General features: G+C 46.0%; 1 protein-coding gene across 1 annotated transcript in view; it reads left to right on the top strand.

The window, feature by feature from the left end:
• The window catches only part of POU2F3 (POU class 2 homeobox 3), a 42,157-nt gene that overhangs the window by 3,809 nt on the left and 17,513 nt on the right, over positions 1–20,835 (top strand). Inside the window, exons 2-4 of the mRNA XM_086766199.1 lie at positions 844–897; positions 1,660–1,728; positions 12,764–12,798. Of these exons, the coding sequence (XP_086622325.1) occupies positions 844–897; positions 1,660–1,728; positions 12,764–12,798 (158 nt within the window). The remainder of the gene's footprint in view (positions 1–843; positions 898–1,659; positions 1,729–12,763; positions 12,799–20,835) is intronic.

Below are 20,835 nucleotides of genomic sequence, written 5' to 3'. Positions count from 1 at the left end.
ATAATTACTCTTCCTGCAGTAGAAATGCTTAGAAGCCCCACTACATGTTCATGTCTTAATTGCAGTGGGTTTATTTGAAGGGGAAAAAAAAAATCCACAGCTCTTCTCTCTCTCCTTTTTCACCTCATTCCTTAATACAATTTAAAGAAAGGAAGTTTCTGAAGTATGTGAATGTTTCTGCACTCTGCCTCTGGTACAAAATTTTATCATTTTGTTTTCATCCTTTATTAATTTGCTGAAGAAAAAGTTTCAAACTTTAAACTAAACAAAACTATTTAATTTTGGCCAACAAACAGATAATTTGCCGTTTGCACACTGGAAGTCTGAATAGGGGAAAAGAAAACCCAAATGGTCAAACAAAGCGGCCTGCCTGCTTTAGTGTGAGGAACAGAGGGAAATGGGTATAAAATCCTATAGGGCTCTTCTCGCCTTTTTGCCTGTTTGGAAATAATACAAGGTGTGTATAGGAAAGAGGAAAAGGTTTGCATGATGCCTTTAAGAAGGCTTCCACCTGCCTTTTCTACCCCAGCAAAACCACAGTGAACACTGGCCCAGCTTCCACACTGTTGTTATTACCCGATGCAAATCAGATGACTTTTGTGGCTGGGATTGGCTGCAGGAAGCGCATGCAAATCAGTTGGTTCTTTATAAAAAAATATTATCTTTTTTTCCCCAACTAGCCTGGAAAGAGTTAAAATTCCCATGCAAAGGGTAGAAGAGCTGAGGGGGTGTCCATCTGAATTTGAATAGATATTCTTCCTTCTTTCACTGTTGTGTACTTTGCCACTTTTAAGGAAATGAACAATCCTGTGTAAAGTTGGCTATTCCCACCTTTTCTTTCAGCTGTCCCCGAAGGAGATCGTGGCCCCGGGTGTGGTGGCAGCCATCACTTCAAGGGTAAATGACAAATTTATTGGCATTGATAAGGATGGGGGAAACCATGCAGGAGCTTGATGGCAAAGAGCTGGGGTTTGCAAGGGGTGTGAGCGCACGCACGTGGGAGAAAGCAGGGTAAAAGGTTTGCAAACAGGGGTCAGATGTACTGAGAGAAACAAGGTGAGCTTGTGAGCAAGCAAGAGGAGGAGAGACTTCGCTTCCCTCTCTGTGAGCATCCTGCTCTGCGCCTGCCTTTCCTCGCTGCATAGGCTTTGTACAGCACCAAGCACTGGCCTGGCCGAGCCATCTCGAGGGAGCAGGAAAGGATGCAGCAGAGGAGAGGAAAGCTGGGAGGGGTCCCCTGCCTCTAGAGGTGTGGTGGAAGATGGTGTCAAACTGAGAGCCACACCAGCCAAGAGCCACGCCAGAGGGTCTGGGAAGCCTGCACAAAGCTGAGGGGAAAGGCCACCAAGGCTGGGAGGGCTCTTGGCGCTTCAACAACCCCTCGTGCTCTGTGCGGGAGAGGTGCGGTGCAAAGGTGAGCACAGCAGCAATCTGGGGAGGGGGGAAAGGAACGAGGGGGATGCAAAGAGCAACAGGAGGGAAAGTGCATCCTCGGAGCTGATGAATATTCTAGTAACTGTATGTTGAGGAATCAGAAATTTGAAAGTCTGATGGTTTATTATAATTACACATTCATTTGTGCTGTTTAGTGGAAGCCACATGTGCCTGTTGCCTGGGACTGTGACCTATTATTAAAATCAGTTGTGCCTCCTTTTCCAGAGATCAAGATGAGCGGTGATGCGGCAGATTCCACAGATACTCGGCACGAACCCGACCAGGTGGAGCCAGGTAAGGAGGGTCCGGGGTGTGAGGGGGAGGGGAGGGAGCCCAAGGAGGGACGGGAAGGGAAAGAAAAGAAAAGGGGGGCACGGGAGCTGGAAGTTTCTGTCCATGCTTTGCTTGACTCCCGTTGCTGCTCCATTGCACTCTTTCAACCAGTTTGAGAGCTGATTGAGAATGCGCTCTGGGCTAGGATTGCGTTGGTATCTTGATCAGCATGCAAGATCCTTCTGTAACAGCCATGAATTGGTGTATGTCTCTGTAATGTCCTCTGCGATTTTAGCATGGAAGTACACTCACCTCTTGCCAAAGGAATAATACAGTTGACACAGTCTTGGTCTGCTCACTTTAGCGGAAACAACTATTTGTTTTACACAGTATTAAGAACATTTCCTTAGACAAAACTCCCCATGGACAAAGCCTTTTTTGGCCATGTATATGTAGAAAAATGGGAAAGACTTTAGGAATAATCAAATCCAGCTAGGTAGTTCCAGCAAAAATTCATTGGTCTTCATCTCAAAGCATGATTGGGTTTCTCCTCTCCACTACTTGCACCTGACAGCTGCTCAGGCTCTTGCTGCTGTGTAGCCAGAAGCCCCAATTTTTCTTGAATATGGAAAGCTGAAGAACAGGGTGAGCCTTTGAAGACGATAGCGCTGGTGTTAGCACTGATTTCTGCTAGGTTACCTACCAACTTCTGCACTTCCACAAGGTGCAATATACACCAGAAAAATCAGTTTTGTATTTTCTGGCATTGCTTCTGACTGCCACTGCCTGCAGTGGGCTTTGAATGCAAGACCTCAAGTCTGTAATTTCACAAAGGTTGGTGGTCAAATTCCTTTTTAGGCAAATGAACAGTAAGAAGAAATATTTTTGGCACCCACTAGGTATAAGAAATTAAGATTATTAGAAAACATAAGGCTCATCTATGGACTTAGAAATAAACACCTTTTAGAACCAAATCCGGTAGAGGCAAGGTAGAAGAATCATTGTTAAGAAATGAAGAGCCCTAAGCTTGAGGTGGGGGTATGTGTAACAGCAGATTAAAACTTCACATGCAATGATTTTACTGTTTCTCTTTTACTTCTGTCATTTGAGAGAACTTGGAAAAAATGAGATCTTGATAAAGCCAGGGAACTCCAGGCATGTTTTAAGGGCACTAAAAATACCCCTTTATTTACACCTTACGCTGAGCACTGGAAATCCTCTGTGCTCTTAGCTATTACTGGTTATTTGACATAATCTAAGGCAGAGACAAAAATCTGGTTCTATTGACATCCCTGAACTCTGACTTTGGTCAGGTCAGCTTCTGCTCAGGGCTTTCAGATGACCCCAAGTTGTTTTTTGAGAAAAATGTTTCCAAGCCACCTAGCAACACACATGTCCCCAACTTCCCAAGCTCTTTCAAAAAAGCCTGGTAGCTGTTACAGGGCTTTACATTGGGAAACACAGTCTCCTGAAACGTTTCGTGCATCTTGGCACAAAGAGTTGATGGATAGCATAGTTGAATCAAGATTAGGGAAGGTTGTATTAAGAGTTGGTATTTTGTTTTGGTATTGGCTGCTACTAAATGTAGTGGGAGACTCTGGCTGCTGATGTTGTAGTCAATAGTGTTAAACAGGCGAGAAGCCAGCACCACAGTTGGTTGGATAAAATATATTTTTCAGCTTAAGCTTCCCAGAGAGCCATTAGTGTTAGCTGTAGCAACTCTTTCGAGTGGTAATTGAGAAAAGAAAGCAGAGAAGTGAAGTCAATTTGTTTTAAAATAACAAAAATATTTGCAGCAGCATTAGCTCTGCTCTAGGAGCCTTCAAATTAAGCAGGGAAATCAGAACAAGTAAATCTCCTCCATTTGCAAAAGAGTGACACTTCCCTGCGGACTGATGTAAGGAACCTGGTTAAATTATTCCTTTTTAGAATGCAGTCCCTGTGAGTGGTTGATCTGTTCAGGATCTTCAGAGTCACCACATCAGACTTAGCTGTGATAAGAGATGCTGCAGAGAATTAGGAGCTTCTGAGGGACTCTGGCGAACAGCCACAACCCCTCCTGCGAGGTGACTGGTCCCTTGCAGGACCCTCAGAGAGGAGGGTGGCCAGGGCAGGATCGCACGCTATTACTCAGCTGTGTATGTTACAATTCAGGTGCTGTAACCTGGCACATCAGCCCCACTGGAAGTCACGACCAGCCAAGCCCACAGAGGGTCTGCCTTCATGGCTTACCTAAAACCTCTAAGCATCTTTGTCGGGTTTTATTTTTCCTGTTTCTGACCATTCTGTTTATAAACAACAAAATTCTTTGTACTGAACTTCCCTGGAAGCTTTTATTTTCCCTTATACACATTGTTAGAGGAATATTTACTGCAACACCTAATAGTTTAGTGTTTTGTTTACTAGCTTCAAGTGGGAAAATCTGTTTTCCAGTGACTCATTAATTGAACACTCATTTCCTAGTGAATCGAACCAATCCACACAGCTTCCCAAGAATCTTATTAGCCCCCAAAGGAGAGTGCAGTTACCGAACTAACGATATTATAGCTTATAAAAAAAAAATGAAATCCTTCTAGGTGCAGATCTACAAAGGCCTTTCATCACCAAAAGATGCAGACTGGCTCCAAGAAGAATTAAAAAAAAAAAAAAAAACAAATCAAAAAACCTGGAGGTATTTGGGTGCCAAAATGCTTTTGTAAACCAAGCCCTTGATCTAAAACTGATGCCTAAAGATCTGTTGGGAAGTGTCAGTAGCAGAAGCATAATCTCATCCTTTCATATCTCCGCCAGTTCTAGGCTTAGAGGGGGGAAAAGGGTAATCTGGGGCATTGTTTTACTTTGAAAGTGTTTAAAATAATCGTGGGGCTTTTTCTTTTTTGAGAAAATTGCCAAAATTGTTCATCTTTCATAGGAGGTTAGGAAAGCTAAGCTTTTTTATCTTTTTCATCCACGCCAATTTCCATAGAAAATGCTTCAAAGCTTTTAGTATGATGTTCTCCAAAACCCCACGTTTGTTTGATTCCACCCCCTCCATGTCTATTGGCTGTAGTGAAATTTTGCCATTTTACAAAAAGTCTTTATTTAAAAAAAAAAATAATAATAATCTAAGGGATATCAGGTACTCCACCCAGTCCTGTGAATCTTAAGCCCTCCTTTACTTTAACTCTGCCTTTTTTTTATTGTGCTTTATGTGTGAGGGGAAGAGGGGAACAGGCACGAGCTACTCCCGCGAGGGCAGCAGGTTGGACTGCCTGTGTAGGTCAGCCCCAGTCACAGCACGGGGTCATCTCTCCACTCTGAGGGTCCTCTGTACCCTTACCTGTGCGATGCCAGAGTGGTTTAACGCTTACTGTGCTGTGGCTGGGCTTGCAGGCAGTCCCGCTGACTCCATGGGGGGTAATGACAAGCGTGAGTTTTATGCTCGGCTGTAAGCTCTTTTCATCTTTTTAAACTGATGAAAACCATGCCAGCAAGTTCTGGGTTGATTTTTTTTATGGGAACTGTGGGGGCTTGGCACTGCAGAGTGTCGCCCCTGGTCTTCAAGCCGAGAGGCAGAGATCTCCCCCTTCTTGTGGTTTATCTAAGCCCTCTGTATCTGATGCAACAAAATGCTGAGGTGGGACTTGCCTCTGTCTGTCTGTTTGTTTGTGTCAGACACTTGTTCCCCGTTTATCTGTTTGATCAAAACAGGTTGCACCAAGCAAAGCTACTTCCCTTTGATTTCATCTGTTGAGGCTATGGGGGGGAAGCCAAAGCTTTAACAAAAGGGTGATAGGGAAGCTCTTCAAACACAAGCATCAGTAACTGAATAGCTGCAGGCGCTTCAAGCATCTTCCCTCCCCACCCTGGAACACGGGGAACTGGCCAGCCTGCCAGGAGCCCAGGGCGGGGTGCGCGATGGGCATCCCAGCACACGGGGAGAGGAGCTGGGGTGTGTCCGTGTGGGTGCAATATAGGACAGCCCTACAGCATCATCGCTGCCTCGGGAGCAGCTGGTATCGCTCCCTGGGACAGGGGTGCTTGGCTGACCCGGCAGCTTCACCCAACTCTGTCGGGTCTGGGATCCAGAAGAGCGGTGACTGGGTAGAGAGGAGTGTTCTTTCATGAGGAGGGCACATGGAGCCAGAAAGCTGGGCTCTTGGCCTGCTTCTGACTTTGGTGGCGATGGCAGCAGGGTTATCTCAGCCTCACAGCTTGGGTAATCTCTCTGGCTGTGTTAGGAAGCAATAAAGTAGGTATCTTCTCTCTAAAGGCAAGAAAGACCCTCTCCATTAAAATCCCAAAAAACCAAAAATGGTAAGGAGCTATGATGCATCTGCTCCTACAGTCTTGCAAAGTGTCCATTATGAGAAGATACCCCTTTGAATGTCATTCTTCTCCCTCCGCATCCTCAACTTCAGCCAGCTTGTGCTTGTGGAAGAATGCCGGCACATGACACCTTCTTCCACTGCTGCTGAAGTCCCCTGGCAGGGGAGGTGAGAAAGCGAGAGCAGCTCTGAAACTGGATGCCAAAATTTCTGACGTGAGCAAAAGATCCTCCCTGGACTCTGGCTCCTATGTCAGTGCATTTTTCATTAAATCCATATCAGGGCAGATGGAGAAACAGAGACCTTGCCTCAGTCTGCCTCTCTGCCACACACTCCCTGTACAAACGTAATTAAGTCTATCTCAGTTCCTCAGCTCCAAAGTGAGGGTCCCGATCTCTTCTCCCACCTTTTTGCCAGGGTGCAAGCTCTTTGGTGCAGGTGCTGCTCTCCACAGGGATGGGTACCGCTCTCAGCAGAATGGAGCCCTGGGCTCTGCTGAGCTGCGGGAAGGCTGTTGTTTATTGTATTCCAATCGCAGGTGGCGGGGTAGGGTCTCTTAAACTTGATGGCTCATGCTGGAATAGGGTATGGAGGCTCTGGCCTCTGTGTCAGCTTCTAGCTCAGGTAAAAGGAAATGTGCACAAGCAAGGGATGTCAGACTGAGCAGTGCAATGGCTTGAGTGAGATGAGTTGGTAGGTGCTCAGGCTATGCTGCTTGGTGCACAGGGCACTCCTTGTTGCACTCAGCAGGCGAGCTAAGAGATGCACAGCCTGACCTTTTTTTTTTTTGCCTTTTGTTGTTATCTCTTCAGATCAGGCTGGAAACAGCTCACCAGGCCAAAGTCTTTTGAGGAAACTTGGCCTTCCCTGGCCCCATGCTGAGCCTAGTCCTTGGCTACGCCTTTGCTCAGCAAGGCTAGCTCTCCCTCGTGAAACTTTCCTCAAAGCCTCCAGGATTTCTCTTGTCTCTTCCCCCTGCAGCCACGAACAGCCCCAGGACAAGTCTCAAATAATAAAAGCAGCAGCAGTTGGGCTGGAAACAGCTGGTTGCTATGGCAATTGGGCCAGCTCAGGATTTGCATAAGGCTGATGATTTTCATAGCACAGCCACATTTAAGGCAAGCAGGAGAAATTTCCATATTCCCAGCTCCGAGTCAGTTGGGGCGTGGGGGAGGCCAGGAGGGGGATATTTGAAATTCAAATGAAGGTGATTAGGGTTTGAGGTTGGGTTATTTTATTTTTTTAACTTAAACATCCCATTATGGAAGAGGATAAAAAAACATGGGGAGGGGAAAGGGGAACAAAAGGCTGGTTTGACTTGAATTAGAGGGGCAAAGGAAGAGCTGGTCTGATCTGCCTCTTGCCTCTGGTCTAAGAGAAGAGACTTGCTCTCTCCCAGCATCTGCAGGTGAAATGTTTTCCGTGGGAACAACTGCTGCCCTCGGGTTTCCTTCTGGAAACTGCCCGAGTCTCCCACACTTGCTGTCCTGCTTTCCCCCCCCTGCTCCCTGCCCCACACGAAGGCTATATTGCAGTCAGAGCTGCAGTGGGACTAGAAGATGGGGTTTCTTTGAGGCACTGCTTAAAAAGGGAAGGTGTTTTTATAACCCAGTGGGTTCCACCCAAATGAAACACTTGAGTCTTCAGTGAAAGCTTCCCCTGGAGTCTGCAGCTGTCTGACTGAGTCAGCACAGATTCACTTTTCTTGCTAACCAGCCTTAACTTTCCCATAGAGATGCTCTGATGCCCCAGTTTGGTCTGTTTGTGGCTTTAGAGCAAAGTGTCAACATAAAAACTGCAGCCCTACCTGGCTGCCTCAAACTGCCATCCTGTTCACACTTCCCCTGCTCCCTTTGAAAAGCACGTAAGCCTTGGGAACAGCGAGCACTGCAGCAGGGCATGTAAGGATCCAGGGAACGGACTTGTGTCTGCTCAGCTTCTGTTTCTGCCCCCCAGTGCCACTGGACACAGCTGGAGGGAATCAAGGGTGGCCACTGAAATGGGGAGAAGGTGATTTAAGTGAGTTACTACCACCAAGGGCTTTTCCTGCTAGTTCCTGAGAAGTTGCTGCTCTGACTGCTGGGAACAGTAGTGTGAGGGCTATGACTTGGCATTTGCTTGAGTTTACGAAGTGAATTGAAATTCTGAGGAGTGGATTTGATGCTGAGTATCTTTTTTGCTTAATAGAACCACATCCTTCTCAGTGCAGGTGAGCATTTTACTTCATTTACAGTATATGGATCAAGTATTGTTTACAGTTATTGTTGTCACTCTGTCTCCATTCTTGGGTAGTCTTTTAACTTCACATGTTTGAGGTGAGAGATTTGATTTTTGCCTCAGTTAATGTGAATAAGTTAATTTCACAGCTTCTAGAAAATGTACATTGAAAGGCGCTCTGCATCTGGCCTGCTTTGTCAATCCCTAATGGCATTGTGCTTTATCAACTGGAGTGCTAAAATCTGCAGGATAGGTGAGATTAATCTTAATTTTAGATATTCAATACTTTGAGGCTGAAGTTTGACCTACTCACCCTAGCTCTTGTACAGTCAATGATGAAAACAGGTATCTCCAGAAGGTGATTCATCTCTCTGCTCTCTATTTTGGGGGCAAGATGACTTGCCCTCTGGAAGCGCCTGCTTCCTCTCCGTGGCTGTAAAGGGAGCCTACAGCAATTGGCTCAGAATTAGACACCTAAAAGTTAGGCATCTAAGCCCAGGCAACTGAATGCCCTGCCTGGTGTCTGCCTGGCACTGTTCCTCCATCGCCGTTCAGCTGTTCTGAATTTCCCTCCCAAATGCACGTGGTAGAAAACTGATTCCCTGTGGGAATTCCCCAACACCTGTTAAAGATTGAAATCACCTTCTAATTCTCTGTCCCTTCTGTGCAGCTGAGATCAAGCTGTGAGGTTACTTAAGTGTGTAGTTGGATGGGAAGCGGGTAAGGGTAGCCTTCCGGTCGCAGCCCCGTTTTGACCATTGAGTGAAGAGCCACGGCTGGCTGTCACTCCCCAGAGGTGACATCTGCGTGTTGTGTGTTTGCCTTGCGAAGACGGAGGCACACTGCAATCTTGATTTTACTTTTCTCCCATTATGGCACTTTTCTCCTCAAGCGCTGGGCTGGCTCGGTGGCTTCCAGTGGGAATCATGTTGGTTCTGATAGAGCTCTTGTCTTTGGTTTTTCAGACCAAATGCCGTGCTCCAGGTGGGGGGAACAGCAGCGGGTGGGGAGAAGCTGTCCGGAACTGTTCTGCTGCTCCCATTCCCAGAGAAACCTCCCCAGGCAAACTCGCACCAGATCTTATGCCAGTGCTATGCAAAACAGCTGCCAGGTGAACCAAGGAGAGCAGCGCAGTCCTTGTCTGCAGTGGTGCGGAGAGCCAGCTGAGCTTATCGCTGCCTTTTCCCCCCTGTCCGGAACACGCAGAAAGAGGGAATGAAGGCTTGTTTGATGGGGAAGCTCCTGGGAACTGTAGTGCAATCTTTCTCTCTTTTCATTTAAATCCCAGGGCTTCCCCAATTTGATGCAATTTAAGGAAGGGAGGACTGTATCTAGCAGACACTGGAGACTTTGGAACCCATTGTGTCTGGCTGGTGTAGCAAGAGGCAAGTTGTTGGCTAGTGTGAAGCTCCATTAAAACTAGAGGAGTTCTGGCAGTTTGCAAGCAGCTGAGAATCTGCTGCTACTTACACTTTTCTTTCTTTTTATCTCCTGGAGCTAGAAAAGATTAAATCTTAAGTGCAGATCCTCATTGTTTGAACAGCCCATTCCTTTAAGGAGAGAAATGGCTACTTCAGTGTGAGGCCTGATGTTGACAGAAACCGGGAGGAAACTGAGTCTATTTCAAGAATATTTGTAGGGAAGTTACTGATTTAACTGAAACAGTTGTTATCCTCATCACACCCAAACCTTGGCTTGCAACTGGAATAATTTTAATTTTACTCAAGCACAAGCTTTTACTGAAATAGAAAAAGACAGGATTTGTTTGCAAATAAATCTGTGCACAAACACTCGCCAGTCCTGCTGAAAAGCTGAAGAGATTTGTGTATCCATCTCCCATTTACATAACCACTGGGAGCAGAAATCACCTCGCCCAGTTTTAAATATCTCACTGTTGGACATCTAAGTCTGAAGTAGTTGCTCCTGGGTTCCTTTGTAGTCAATAAAGAGAAATACTCATCTCCAGAGGGCCATTCATCTCAACTGAAGATAGGCGTCTAAGATAGGTTGGATGAATGGCCTCTGGAGGTGCCTATTTCTTCTCGCTGTCTACCAAGACAGCCTAGGGCAGTTATCTCAGACTTAGACGGCCAAGCTACAACTGAGTTAATGTCAGTCTCCATGCATACCTCCATATTTGCAGTATGCTCCACTGTCACAAAATATGCAGCTGAGGTGCTCCCAAACACCCCTGTTGATCTACAGTGGGATGTGCAAGAGAACAGAGGGTGGGACTTACAGAGAAAGCTGTGTCTGGCCTTGTAGGAGAGAAAGGGAAAGAGAAAGGTAGAAGTCTGTCAGCCGCATGTGCTTGTGCAGTGAGGAAAAAGTGAGAGGTGGGAAGCTTGGAAGCAGAGGAAAGAATGTGCGGGAGAACTTGGTCCTGGTGATAGTGATGTGGAGTGAAACTCTGTTCCAGCTGTGCATCTCAAGTTCCAAGTTTTGGGGTGTATGATAGTGACTCAGAGCCATCATCACTGAGAGCTAGGGATTTCCCTCAAGGTCTTTGAATCTTGCCTCATCAACATGCTGCATTTGAACGTGAGCGAAACTCTTGTATCCAAGAAACCAGAAGATTACCTTTTCCTTCCTGTTCTATTTTAGTAACTGGGAACTTTATTTCCTCCTTCTCTCCTCCTGCCTTTCTTCCCTTTAGCTACCACCTTTAGATTGCATCAACCCCCCGTGGGTTTCAAAGGTAGAAACTGCAGGCCTTGAAGATCCTCACACAGTCCTGCTCAGGTGTGTGGATACTGATTGCAATCATCTATTAACACTATCAGCATTCCCATCGTTATATGTGCAGTTCTTGGCTCTTGGGGCGTAGAGCTGGAACGCAATGAATGAACAAATTCCTCAGGCGGGAGCAGCTGGAGAGAGGTGGTCAGAGAGCAGATGGTTACAGCGAGAGGCACGGGAGCATGGAGGCGCGTGGCAAGTTGGAGGTTGTAGCAGAGTAGGGAATTACAGGGAAGAAGATAAAGACCTGAGATTGGGAAGAGAAGAAGCTTTGAGGAGCAGGTCAAGAGGAAGACAGGAAACAAAGGCAGGCTCTAGCATGGCAGAAATGCAGACAGGCTGAGGGAGAAGCTCAGAGCTGGGTCTGGGTTGAGTTGCAGACAGTGAGAAGAGAGATTTCAGAGCGAGGGGCAGCAGTTTGTTCTGCTGTGAAACAGAGCTCTGTTATTGTTTAATGATGAAGACCTACAGCTCAGCCTAACAAGCAACAAAGGCAACTTAGTTTCCACAGTCAGTGCTGTTAGCATGTTGCAGATTAAATCTCCAGAGCAGTTTCTAGATAGCAGAAAACAGGGTGCCATGAAATTGTTATCATTGACTCTAAAATATTTTGCCATCTATGAATAATTGTACCAAGTACACTCCCCCTGAGGATCTCCAAGAACCATGCTGATTCACCTGGGAATATTATGTGCGTGGTGCAAGCTGAAAAACTGTGAGCTAGATTAGGGTAGAGGCTCATTGAGTTGAAGAAAGCAAGTCAATGGGAGAGTTGGACTTGTGCTCCTACTTGCACAGCCTCTCTTAATGGCTTTCCAAATTTTTGCAGAAGAGACATGAACTACTGAAATATGTGATGTGTTGAAGCTTGATGAGATCTCAGGGCATGGGCTATGCTTTATGGTGAACATTGTACTGGAAAAAACAGGAGGAGGCAGCCCTGGGAGCTTGTGCCGCTGGGTTGTGAACAATTTAAGATTATTTATCACAAACTCAGTTGTACTGGAAGAGAATGACTTAGAGAATGGATTGCAAAGGGAAGGGAAGAGGTTTCTTGGGGTTGCCTTTGCAACTAAAGAAGCTTCGTGGAATCCCTTAAAGCATTCATATCTCTGGAGCATGCAGCCTTTCCTCTGTGATGTTCTTGATGAACTTGGCAGGTGCGATGGAGGGGGGGAATGTTTATCATCAAAGGGGAATGAGTGAGGGCCTGTGCGGTACCTTCAGGCTGAAACCTGTCTGATTTTCCCCCTGTGCCTGCCAATCTCTTTTGGAATCAAGGAGACGCCTCTTGAGCACAACCCCACGGCACCCTCTGTTCCTTTAGATATCCCGTAATTACTCAGTGCCACACGGGTTCCTGAAGATCCCTGGTTAACAGCTTTGGCCACCTGTTTGCTAGCCTCTCCCAAGTTAGTTCTTGCTTTATGTACAGTGCCTTAGTCCTGGATTTCCCTGGAGATTTATACTGTCCTCCAGCTCACCTCCGCTGGAATCTCCCTTGCCGTCAGTGAGCTTTCCCCCACCCTTGCTGCTTGGCCAGGTATCTCCCAGGCAGAAGCGCTTCTGTTAAACTTCAGCAAAGGCTGATGCCACCAAATATTGCAAAAGCCACCTTCGTACTTCATTGCTGCCTTCGCATTGACTCCGCCTTCCTCCTCTCCTTACTATTAGAATAAACCGAGCTGGGCTAGCAGGGTGTCTTTGGTTATGTGTGTTCTAAGTTCTGGAAAGTTTACATCAATGCAGACTGTCATTAATACTGAGATATTCTTCTGTTTGTTTCATTCTAGGAAATGAACAGAATGGGCTGGACTTTAACAGACAGGTAAGACACTCCCTGGGTTACCAGGAGCTCTCCTGCTTTCTTGAATTACTGTTTTTTAATTGCTCATCCTGCCAAGTCCCAGGTAGCTACTGCTAAGAGATAAAAACTGTTAGGTCAGAAGCTACCATTAAATAGACCACATAAGTTCTTCCCAATTCCCATTGTGGGATAGAATGCCAAATCGAACTTTTGTTTTCCAGGCCTTCCTATTTCATAGAAGTTTGGTTAATTATAGAGTTTCTTTAAGTCACAACTTGCTTGAGGCTTCTTCTAGCTTTTTAACTGTTTCCATTATCATTTAGAAACAAAAAGGACCTCAGTTACACTGGCAAATGTGCAAACTCCACCCCAAAGCCCCATGCATTTCTACTGCTTGTGACATTGGCGCTGAAAGCACTGTGGTATGCAAGCCTACGAGCACGGGGCTGACTCACAGGAGTATCAGTAAGGACTGAAGACGAGGCGGTTTGAGGTCTTGGAGTGTGCAGGTCAAGACCAGGCCTGCCTACAATGGCAGATTCCTCTTTGCAAGACAGTGGGGAAAGGGACAGCAGATAAAAGCAAGTGCTTTTTGCGGGGCAAGCAAGCCCTAAATGCAAATGAACGTGTCAGGGACCATTGTCTCTGTTGTGTTTGCTGTTATCCTCGTGCTTCACGCAGCTAGAAGCAATCCTTATCTCACTGAGTGTCTGGAGATTTACATACATGGCTATAAAAAAATCCCCAAATCTCACATCAGAATTGCAAGGGGAAGAAGGTGACAGTCCTGCAGAGAGCATAGATCTCAAATTGTGCAGACGCATGAGAAAATGCTCTCTGAGTTCAGAGCTAGGGACTCCAGTGGAGCTGAACTCGGGCCTTGTAAAGAAAAAGAGGAGGTCTAGAAAGCTAACCCACCCATCTGCTGCAGGACCCCACGGGCTGGCCGGGGAGCTGGAGCAGGAAAGCAAAACGGGCTGTAACTCCAAGGGCAATCACTAGCACTAGCACTTGAAGCAGATGTTGGCACTCTTGCAGTACAGCAACCCGCCTGCTTCAACCATACGTTCCCCGAGTTCAAGGGTTGTGATCCTTTGCACAGGCTTCCTGCCAGCAGCAGGTGGGCAGCTGAAGTTCTCCCTGTGACTTTTCTGTCCTTCGAACTTGCCTTAGCGACTTTTGTCTGACAGATGTCAGCAAGCTGCTGTTTGTTTGTTTGGTTTGGCTGTTCTGGTTTTGGGTGGGTCGTAACTTCCTATCAAAAGTGTCTTAACACGTTCAGCCATCTTCCAGGTTTTTGGAATACCCAGCTGAAAACAAAAAGTCTTGTGTCTCCAGCTCTGTGGATTGCAGAGCCCAGAGCAGAGGCTTTTTACACGTCGAGAGAAGACTCCAATCTGCTTATAACTAGTGATAAAAGAAAATTCCCTCAAGACAGAAATAAGCTATGGAAGTACACAATCATTACGTGTTGCAAACTTTTCCTATGGCAACACCACAAAGATGTTAGAACTGGAAGTTGGGCTGAGGTTAATCAAGGAAACGTTACTGACTGTGGTGAAGCAGTGCTGATTTACACCCACTGATGATCTTTAAGGTGTCCTAGTCCTCTGCATGCCACTGAATGAGTGAATGCTGTAGGGACAGCCAGCCTTGCAGTCAGTAGGATTTGGGCCAGAGTTGTCTTGATAGAAACATCCTCCTCCCAAAAATAGATTGTGGTTTTATGACTGTATCTTGTAGCATTTACTTCCCACTTTTGTTTTTCTCCTTCCACCAAAGGGGTACCACAAAATTTCTTTCAATTGTGCCAGCACATCTGTTTGTGTAACTTAGTAGCAAACCTGACTGGGGACTTATCAAGGATTTAAAAGGTAAAAGGCTGTGAACAAGCTCATTTTAATGTTATGTTGTTGGTTTTTTTTTTTAATCTGGTGCAAATCCTCAGAACATAGGTAGTGTCTGCAGAAGAAGTTTTGCAGTGATGTCAGGGATGGGGTTGTAACAGTTGACACGAGTGGACATCAGCATGTTCAAATGGCTCTTTGTCTCCCTCTCTTGGCCCTCTCAAGGCCACGTGTAGACTTGGGCCATTGTTATTTTAGATGAGCATGAGCCCAAATGCACATAGACTATACACTCACGTTTCAGGTTGACCTCAGCTGTTGGTGAATTCATCTTAAACTCAGCAAATAGATTTCAAACGATGAGAAAAAGGAAGAAGGGAGATAGGGAAATATCAAAGTGTTTTCATGTAAAATCAGATGCCGAGCTCTTTCATTAGGAGTGGAGGTTGGTGGGTTTTTTAATTTTGGTTTGGGGTTTGAGGTTGGTTTTGGGTGGTGCTTTTTTTTTTTTTTTGTTACCTTGCAATTCAAGTTTTCAAACTGAAGCCAGAGAAGTATGGTTTGAAACCCAACTCCAAACTGAATGCAAGAGCTGCTGAGCTCTCTTTGACTTTATTTGGAGTGCTGGGCGCTAATCACTTTGAAGATCATAAATCTCACATCGTTTAAGCCTCTCCCCCGGTCTTTGTAGATGGCCTACATTTCAGGTCTGTTTCCCTCCCATGTTACGCTCCAGGCGGGAAGAGAAGGGTGGAGTGACCTGGTTAGACCCCTTACTTGCCTACCAATTCCCTGCTGTGACTGCTCTCACCCTGCATATGGGGAGGAGGGAAACTCTTGTGGAGTTTGAGGTTTTCTTGCAGTTTGTGGGTCAGCCCTGCGCTTTATGAGAAAACTGCCTTCTGATCCCTCAACCTATTTGGCAAACATTTCTTCCTCCCTCCCCTCTTCAAACTCTCCTCCCACCTGGATGCAACAGTAATTTGTATGTGAATGAGAGGGAAAAGGGTGTGTATGGAAAAAGAAGCATCTTCTGCCTTGCCTATCTGGTTTGCCTTTTTAGTTAGTGAGTCTAATGCTCGTAGTTTCCTGTTTATATCAAGGGAAATGCAAAGAGACAGTAATAAACTTTCACCTTCAGTGCTGGCAACCTGGATAGGGACATCTGCTTCTTGATGGTTTGGGACTGTGTTCAGAGCGTGTCAGTAACTCTGCAAACGTGGCTTCAGAGTCTTGCCACAAAAGGGTGTTGAGTGGGACCAGGAGAAGGTCTGACTCAAAGTGTTGAAATAAAAACTTTTCCTCGCTATAAGGTGGTGATCCTCACCAGGTGATGCTACTGCGGTCTTACCAGGTCTTGCCTGGTTTATTTCCCCGTTGATATATGCAGCATTCAGCCTTTAAGGAAATACTGCATTGTTTGCTTTTGTAGATCGCTCTGAAGAGAGCTGTTCTAGAGAGCCAGGTAATCCACCCTGTGTCTGGAGTTAATCCCTGAGATAGTACTGCCTTCTGGAATACATATATGCAGCTAGGGCTGAAGGTTTTGGGAGATGACAGGGCTTGTGTGCATGATGTGAGTGTTGTAGCCCAGCACACAGTGCTGTGCATCCATCTGTAGCTGAAGGAGGAAAATACACTGATGCTGAATCACTGATTTATTTTCCATCAGGAAGGTGATGTGTAGGACCATGTCATCTGTTGGTCCTTGCAGCAATGCAATCTCTGAGTGCCAGCGAGGAACAAAGGCTCAGATCTCCTCTCCTTCCAGAGGAGGGAATGAAAGGTCCTCTCCAAGCCCCTTCATGCTCTCAAGCATTGAAAGACAGTCCGCAGACAAGCACATATCTCCCAGCAATGGCAGATACGTCTCTCTTGAAATAAAGCTGAAAGGTTGTGTTACCAGTGCAGGAAAGGCTTAGCAGGATCTGCATGTGCTCTTTATCCAAATATGACACGCAGTTTCACTCCAGCAAAAAGCTACCCCTTGCAGACAGGCTGTCATTTGTTTAATAATAATGAAAGGTTTAATATTTGTGTTGATGTAAAGGTGATCCTGCCATGAGACTTTACAATATTTAAGACAGTCCAGCAGGCATTGGTGTGCTTGAGCAGCCCAGGGCTCAGCACAGCTTGAATTTTTCTGTTGATTCTCTACTCATATTACTTTATTTTCTTTTGTTTATACCAATCAGAGGATGAAATAACGATATATATCCCTTTCCAATAGGCTTCCTAGAAATAGGATCCTAGGATGAATTAAATTGGGGAAAGGATGTAGCTCGGAGATGTGTTGCTGGGGCAGGAGAGACCTTCAGAACACAGAGGGAAGCATCCAGAACAAAATGAGGAAAGAAGATATGCAACTGAAGTGGCCTCGTATTTCATAGGCGCATTAGTTCAGCACTTACATTTGCACATCGGGTCATACACACTGCCATTTTGACTGCTGCACATGACTGTTAAGGGACACGTTTCACAATTTTTCTCTTCCCATGGTCAGCTAGCATTAAATAATTGAGCTGCTTAAGAACCCCAGTCAGTAGGACCTGACTAGATATTTTTTTTTTGGCCAGTTGAGTGTGTCTGCTACTGTATCACAAAAGAGCAGTGAGAGATTGGGTCTGTTGAAAAATTCTTCCCTTCCAAAACCAAGTGAAAGGACCCTGTGTGTTACTGCCCTGCTCCCTGCAAGAGATGCCAAAGGGGTTCCCCTTTCTCAGGACCTCCTTCCTGAATGAACTTTAATTTTTGAGGTTTATGTGGGGTTTATTTTGAGGTAGTAGAGTGAGTTGTCTCAGGTCTTCACAGCTGATGTCCTGTAGACACAATATGAAAAATTAAAGTGGACAAACTGCATCTGAGATCTAAAATCACTGATGACACTTTTTCAGTGCCATTAACATCACTCTGACCTTGTTTGGTACTTTCCACCCACACGTCTGAAGGTACTTTGCTGATGAATTTAGCATCCCAGTTCCTCCGGAAGGTAGGGAGGTGTTTAACCCTGTCTTACAGATGAGGCAGACACAAGCTGACTACCTGGCTTTTCCCAAAGATGCTGAGCACAGTGATTGCAGTTGAAATCAGTGGATGCTTTATAGGACAGTTGCCTGTGGACACTGAGGCGTATTGTAATCCAGGGACCTGCTCCCTGGCAGAGCTGGGATACGGACTCCGATTCTCTGATTCATAGTCTTGTGCTCAACCACAGACAGGTTCTTCCTCCCCTCCATCCTTTTGAAGGTTGAAGGAAGGGCCTAACTTGCTAGGTAGTTCATTATTAATATCTGGGATGCAAAATTCCCTGCAGATTTAATTTTGCTCCATCAGGTCTTCCCTCCCCCCGGGGATCTCTCTCATAGTTTTTCATTCCACTTTGTGTTCCCACCTCCCCCTAATCTCATGTGTTCCCTATATGTCATTTCTGTTCCTGCTTGGTTTTTCCCTGTGGGTAGTTCAGCTTTCAGGCTGCCCTCCAGATTTCCATCCCAGTCCTGTTTTGCCCTCCTCTCAAGGAGAGGTTCACATCCTGCTTCCTTCTCCCCTCTGGGGATAAATTCAGATTTCACTCTCTCTTCTTCTCCACATTGCCCCAGGGTATCAGCCTAAGTCTTGCATCTGCTTTTCATCTCTTGAGCCTTCACTAACTGGAAATCAACCTGGCTGTCCGTATCTGCCTTGACTGACACTGGATCTAAGCTGTACACTACCTTGGCCTTTCCCTTTTGAAGTTTCCTTGCTCTGTCCTAGGGATAGACTGATTGCATAAATTTGTATGTGTGCACTGGTTCTTCATTGAAATGCAGCCCTTTGGGAAAGCATCAGAGAAAGCTCTGACTGAAGGGAAAGTCCTCTGTTTCTATATATGGCACTGTTTTGCTTAGGACAGATATGTAGAGGAACCCCTTCTTCAAGCTAGTTTTGTTCTGGCACCTTGCAGAGGCCCTCAGATGAGATTGCTGGGAGTGAACTCCAAAACAGGCCAGTGAGTCTCTGGAGAAGCTTATGAGGGAAAGGGCGAATGAAGCAGGGGGAAGGACTTGACATTTTAAAATATTTTCTCAAGAGGTTGACTGAAACCATTAAATTAAATTTATGTTAGCCAAGAAGAGTTGACAACAGCTCAGTATCGCTTCAGAGTTCAGTGTCTGTTCCTCAAGATCCAACTGCAGTCCGTTCACAAACTCCTGCTTTCCTGCTCCAGGCTTCTAAAGAGCAACCTATTTTTATAAGGTATTTCCTATGCTTGTTGCCTTGGTCCACTGGCAATATATCTTGTACAGCTGTTTTAAAGCTATCTTAGAGATGAAGGAGAGACAGATAGGTCTTCTCTTCATGCAATTCATGTTTCAAGTGAACTCCTATCATCCTTTGGGAAATATTTTCTAGGCTCGCAGGGGACAAGCCCTAGTTTCATGGACCTGTCTAAAGGGACATAACAATTGTTTCCACAATAGAAACTAAGCTCAAGGCATGGTTGTCACTGTCAAACCACTACTTAGGTTGCCCGGCACCTTTTTAAGCACTGAATTGCACGAACTACTGTGCATGGATATGACTCCTCTGCCTACTGGAGAATGGCTCATCGGTAATAAGGAGAGGACTCTGAATTCTTGAAGGCCTTTCATCTGGTGAGCTCCAAGAATTCAATCAAAAGCCTGCACCACCCAGCAAGGGTGGGGCCCTACACCATTTTGTAGAAGGGCAAGTCATAGCATAAAAGGGTAAAGGCGATGGGGTTTCAAGCAAGGCCTCTAATTTTGGAAGCCTGACATCAGAGTGCACTTTCTCTCTTCCCAGAGGTGCTGATCAGCTAGCGCTCCATGTGAAATCAGTGGGCTGAGCTGGGGCTGCTCAACCCCTTAGGAGTCAGGCGTTGGGTTTATGCTAGCAAGAAACCCTCTTGCCCTGCTTCCCCAATACATAGAAGTTGCCCAAAGCTACCCAGCTGGGAGCAGAGAACTGGCTCTGAGTTCCCTCTTCCCCTCAATCACTAGACTTCATTCCCTCCACCCAAAATGAAAAGCTATGCGATACTCTCCAGTGAAGTTGATCTTTCTCATTCTCCCTTTCTTTTTTAATTATATTACTTGTGTATATTTAATGCAATCCCTCTAGCTGCTCTTCTTGTGTCCCAGTTCCCTGGGGCACGGCAACTGGTGCCAAAACTACCGTGAACCAATCAGAGAAATCTGTGGAGCTGGGATGGAGCCAGCCCCAGTCACGGGAGCTGTCTAATTCCAAGCTCATTCTTTTCAAATGCAAGATGTGGTGGAAAGTGCCTTGCTAGCAAGGGGTACCCTGCGCCATGACTTGCTAGGTGAACAGTGCTCTGCCCTCCTCATGGATGACGGATCCAGGGACATTGGTACTGTGCAGCAGTGAGGCAGTGCCAGGTATTCAGATGGTTTGTGACTGGTTGGCAGCCAGAGGGCACAGAGAATCCAGAACAATCACAGTTTGCTCCACCTAGACAAAAGATCCATGAAAAGGGGAAATTTTTCATATGGGGACTTTGGAGAACAGTTAAGGGTCTGGTTCTGGCCCCAGAAAAGCCCAATAAGGTAACTTTGCTGCTGACTTCAACAGGAACATGATTAGGCTCCAGGGAACCTGTGTGAGCATGCAAGAGGGCATGGGAGAAGCCATGAAGCCCGGTGTGTGTGAAATTGGATTGATAAGGAAAGGGGCAGGGATGCAGCCCAGGGTGGGAGCAGAGAAGATAAGCACAAAGGTGTAGGCAGAGGTGGAGTTCTGGAGAGCTTTGGAAGTTGGGCAAGTGAAATTGAGAGAGATGCAGGGAGCAGTGCTGCAATGCTTGAGAAGGTTGGGGCAGAAGGGCAGGACCTCTGGGCTGAGGATATCTCTGGAGGAAGGGGCAGAGAGAGTCCTGGAATGGAGATGTGAGAGAAATCACAGCCTTAACGATAGTAAAATTGTTTTCCATGGTTTGTTTGGAGATCCTCGCCATTCTGACCAAGAAAATGGCATCTTCCCTTCCTCTCTTTTAAAATACTTTCAATTTGGCATGTCCAAAGGCCTTGGCAGAGAAGGTTCCGCATGACTGAGCACCAATAGTAAGAGCGAAGATACTGTAAGTGGTTGCTTTTCAATATCTTTTTGCCAGTTCTGTGCTCCCTGAACACAGATCACCTTCCGAAAGCACTAGCTGCTTTCTGTGCTCCTGAGGCTCTTGCAGAGGCTGTGG

This window comes from Chlamydotis macqueenii, chromosome 24, assembly GCF_036417535.1.
Source record: "Chlamydotis macqueenii isolate bChlMac1 chromosome 24, bChlMac1.mat, whole genome shotgun sequence".
In the NCBI taxonomy this organism is placed as follows: Eukaryota; Metazoa; Chordata; class Aves; order Otidiformes; family Otididae; genus Chlamydotis; species Chlamydotis macqueenii.
This window is presented reverse-complemented; position numbering and strand designations above follow the sequence as displayed.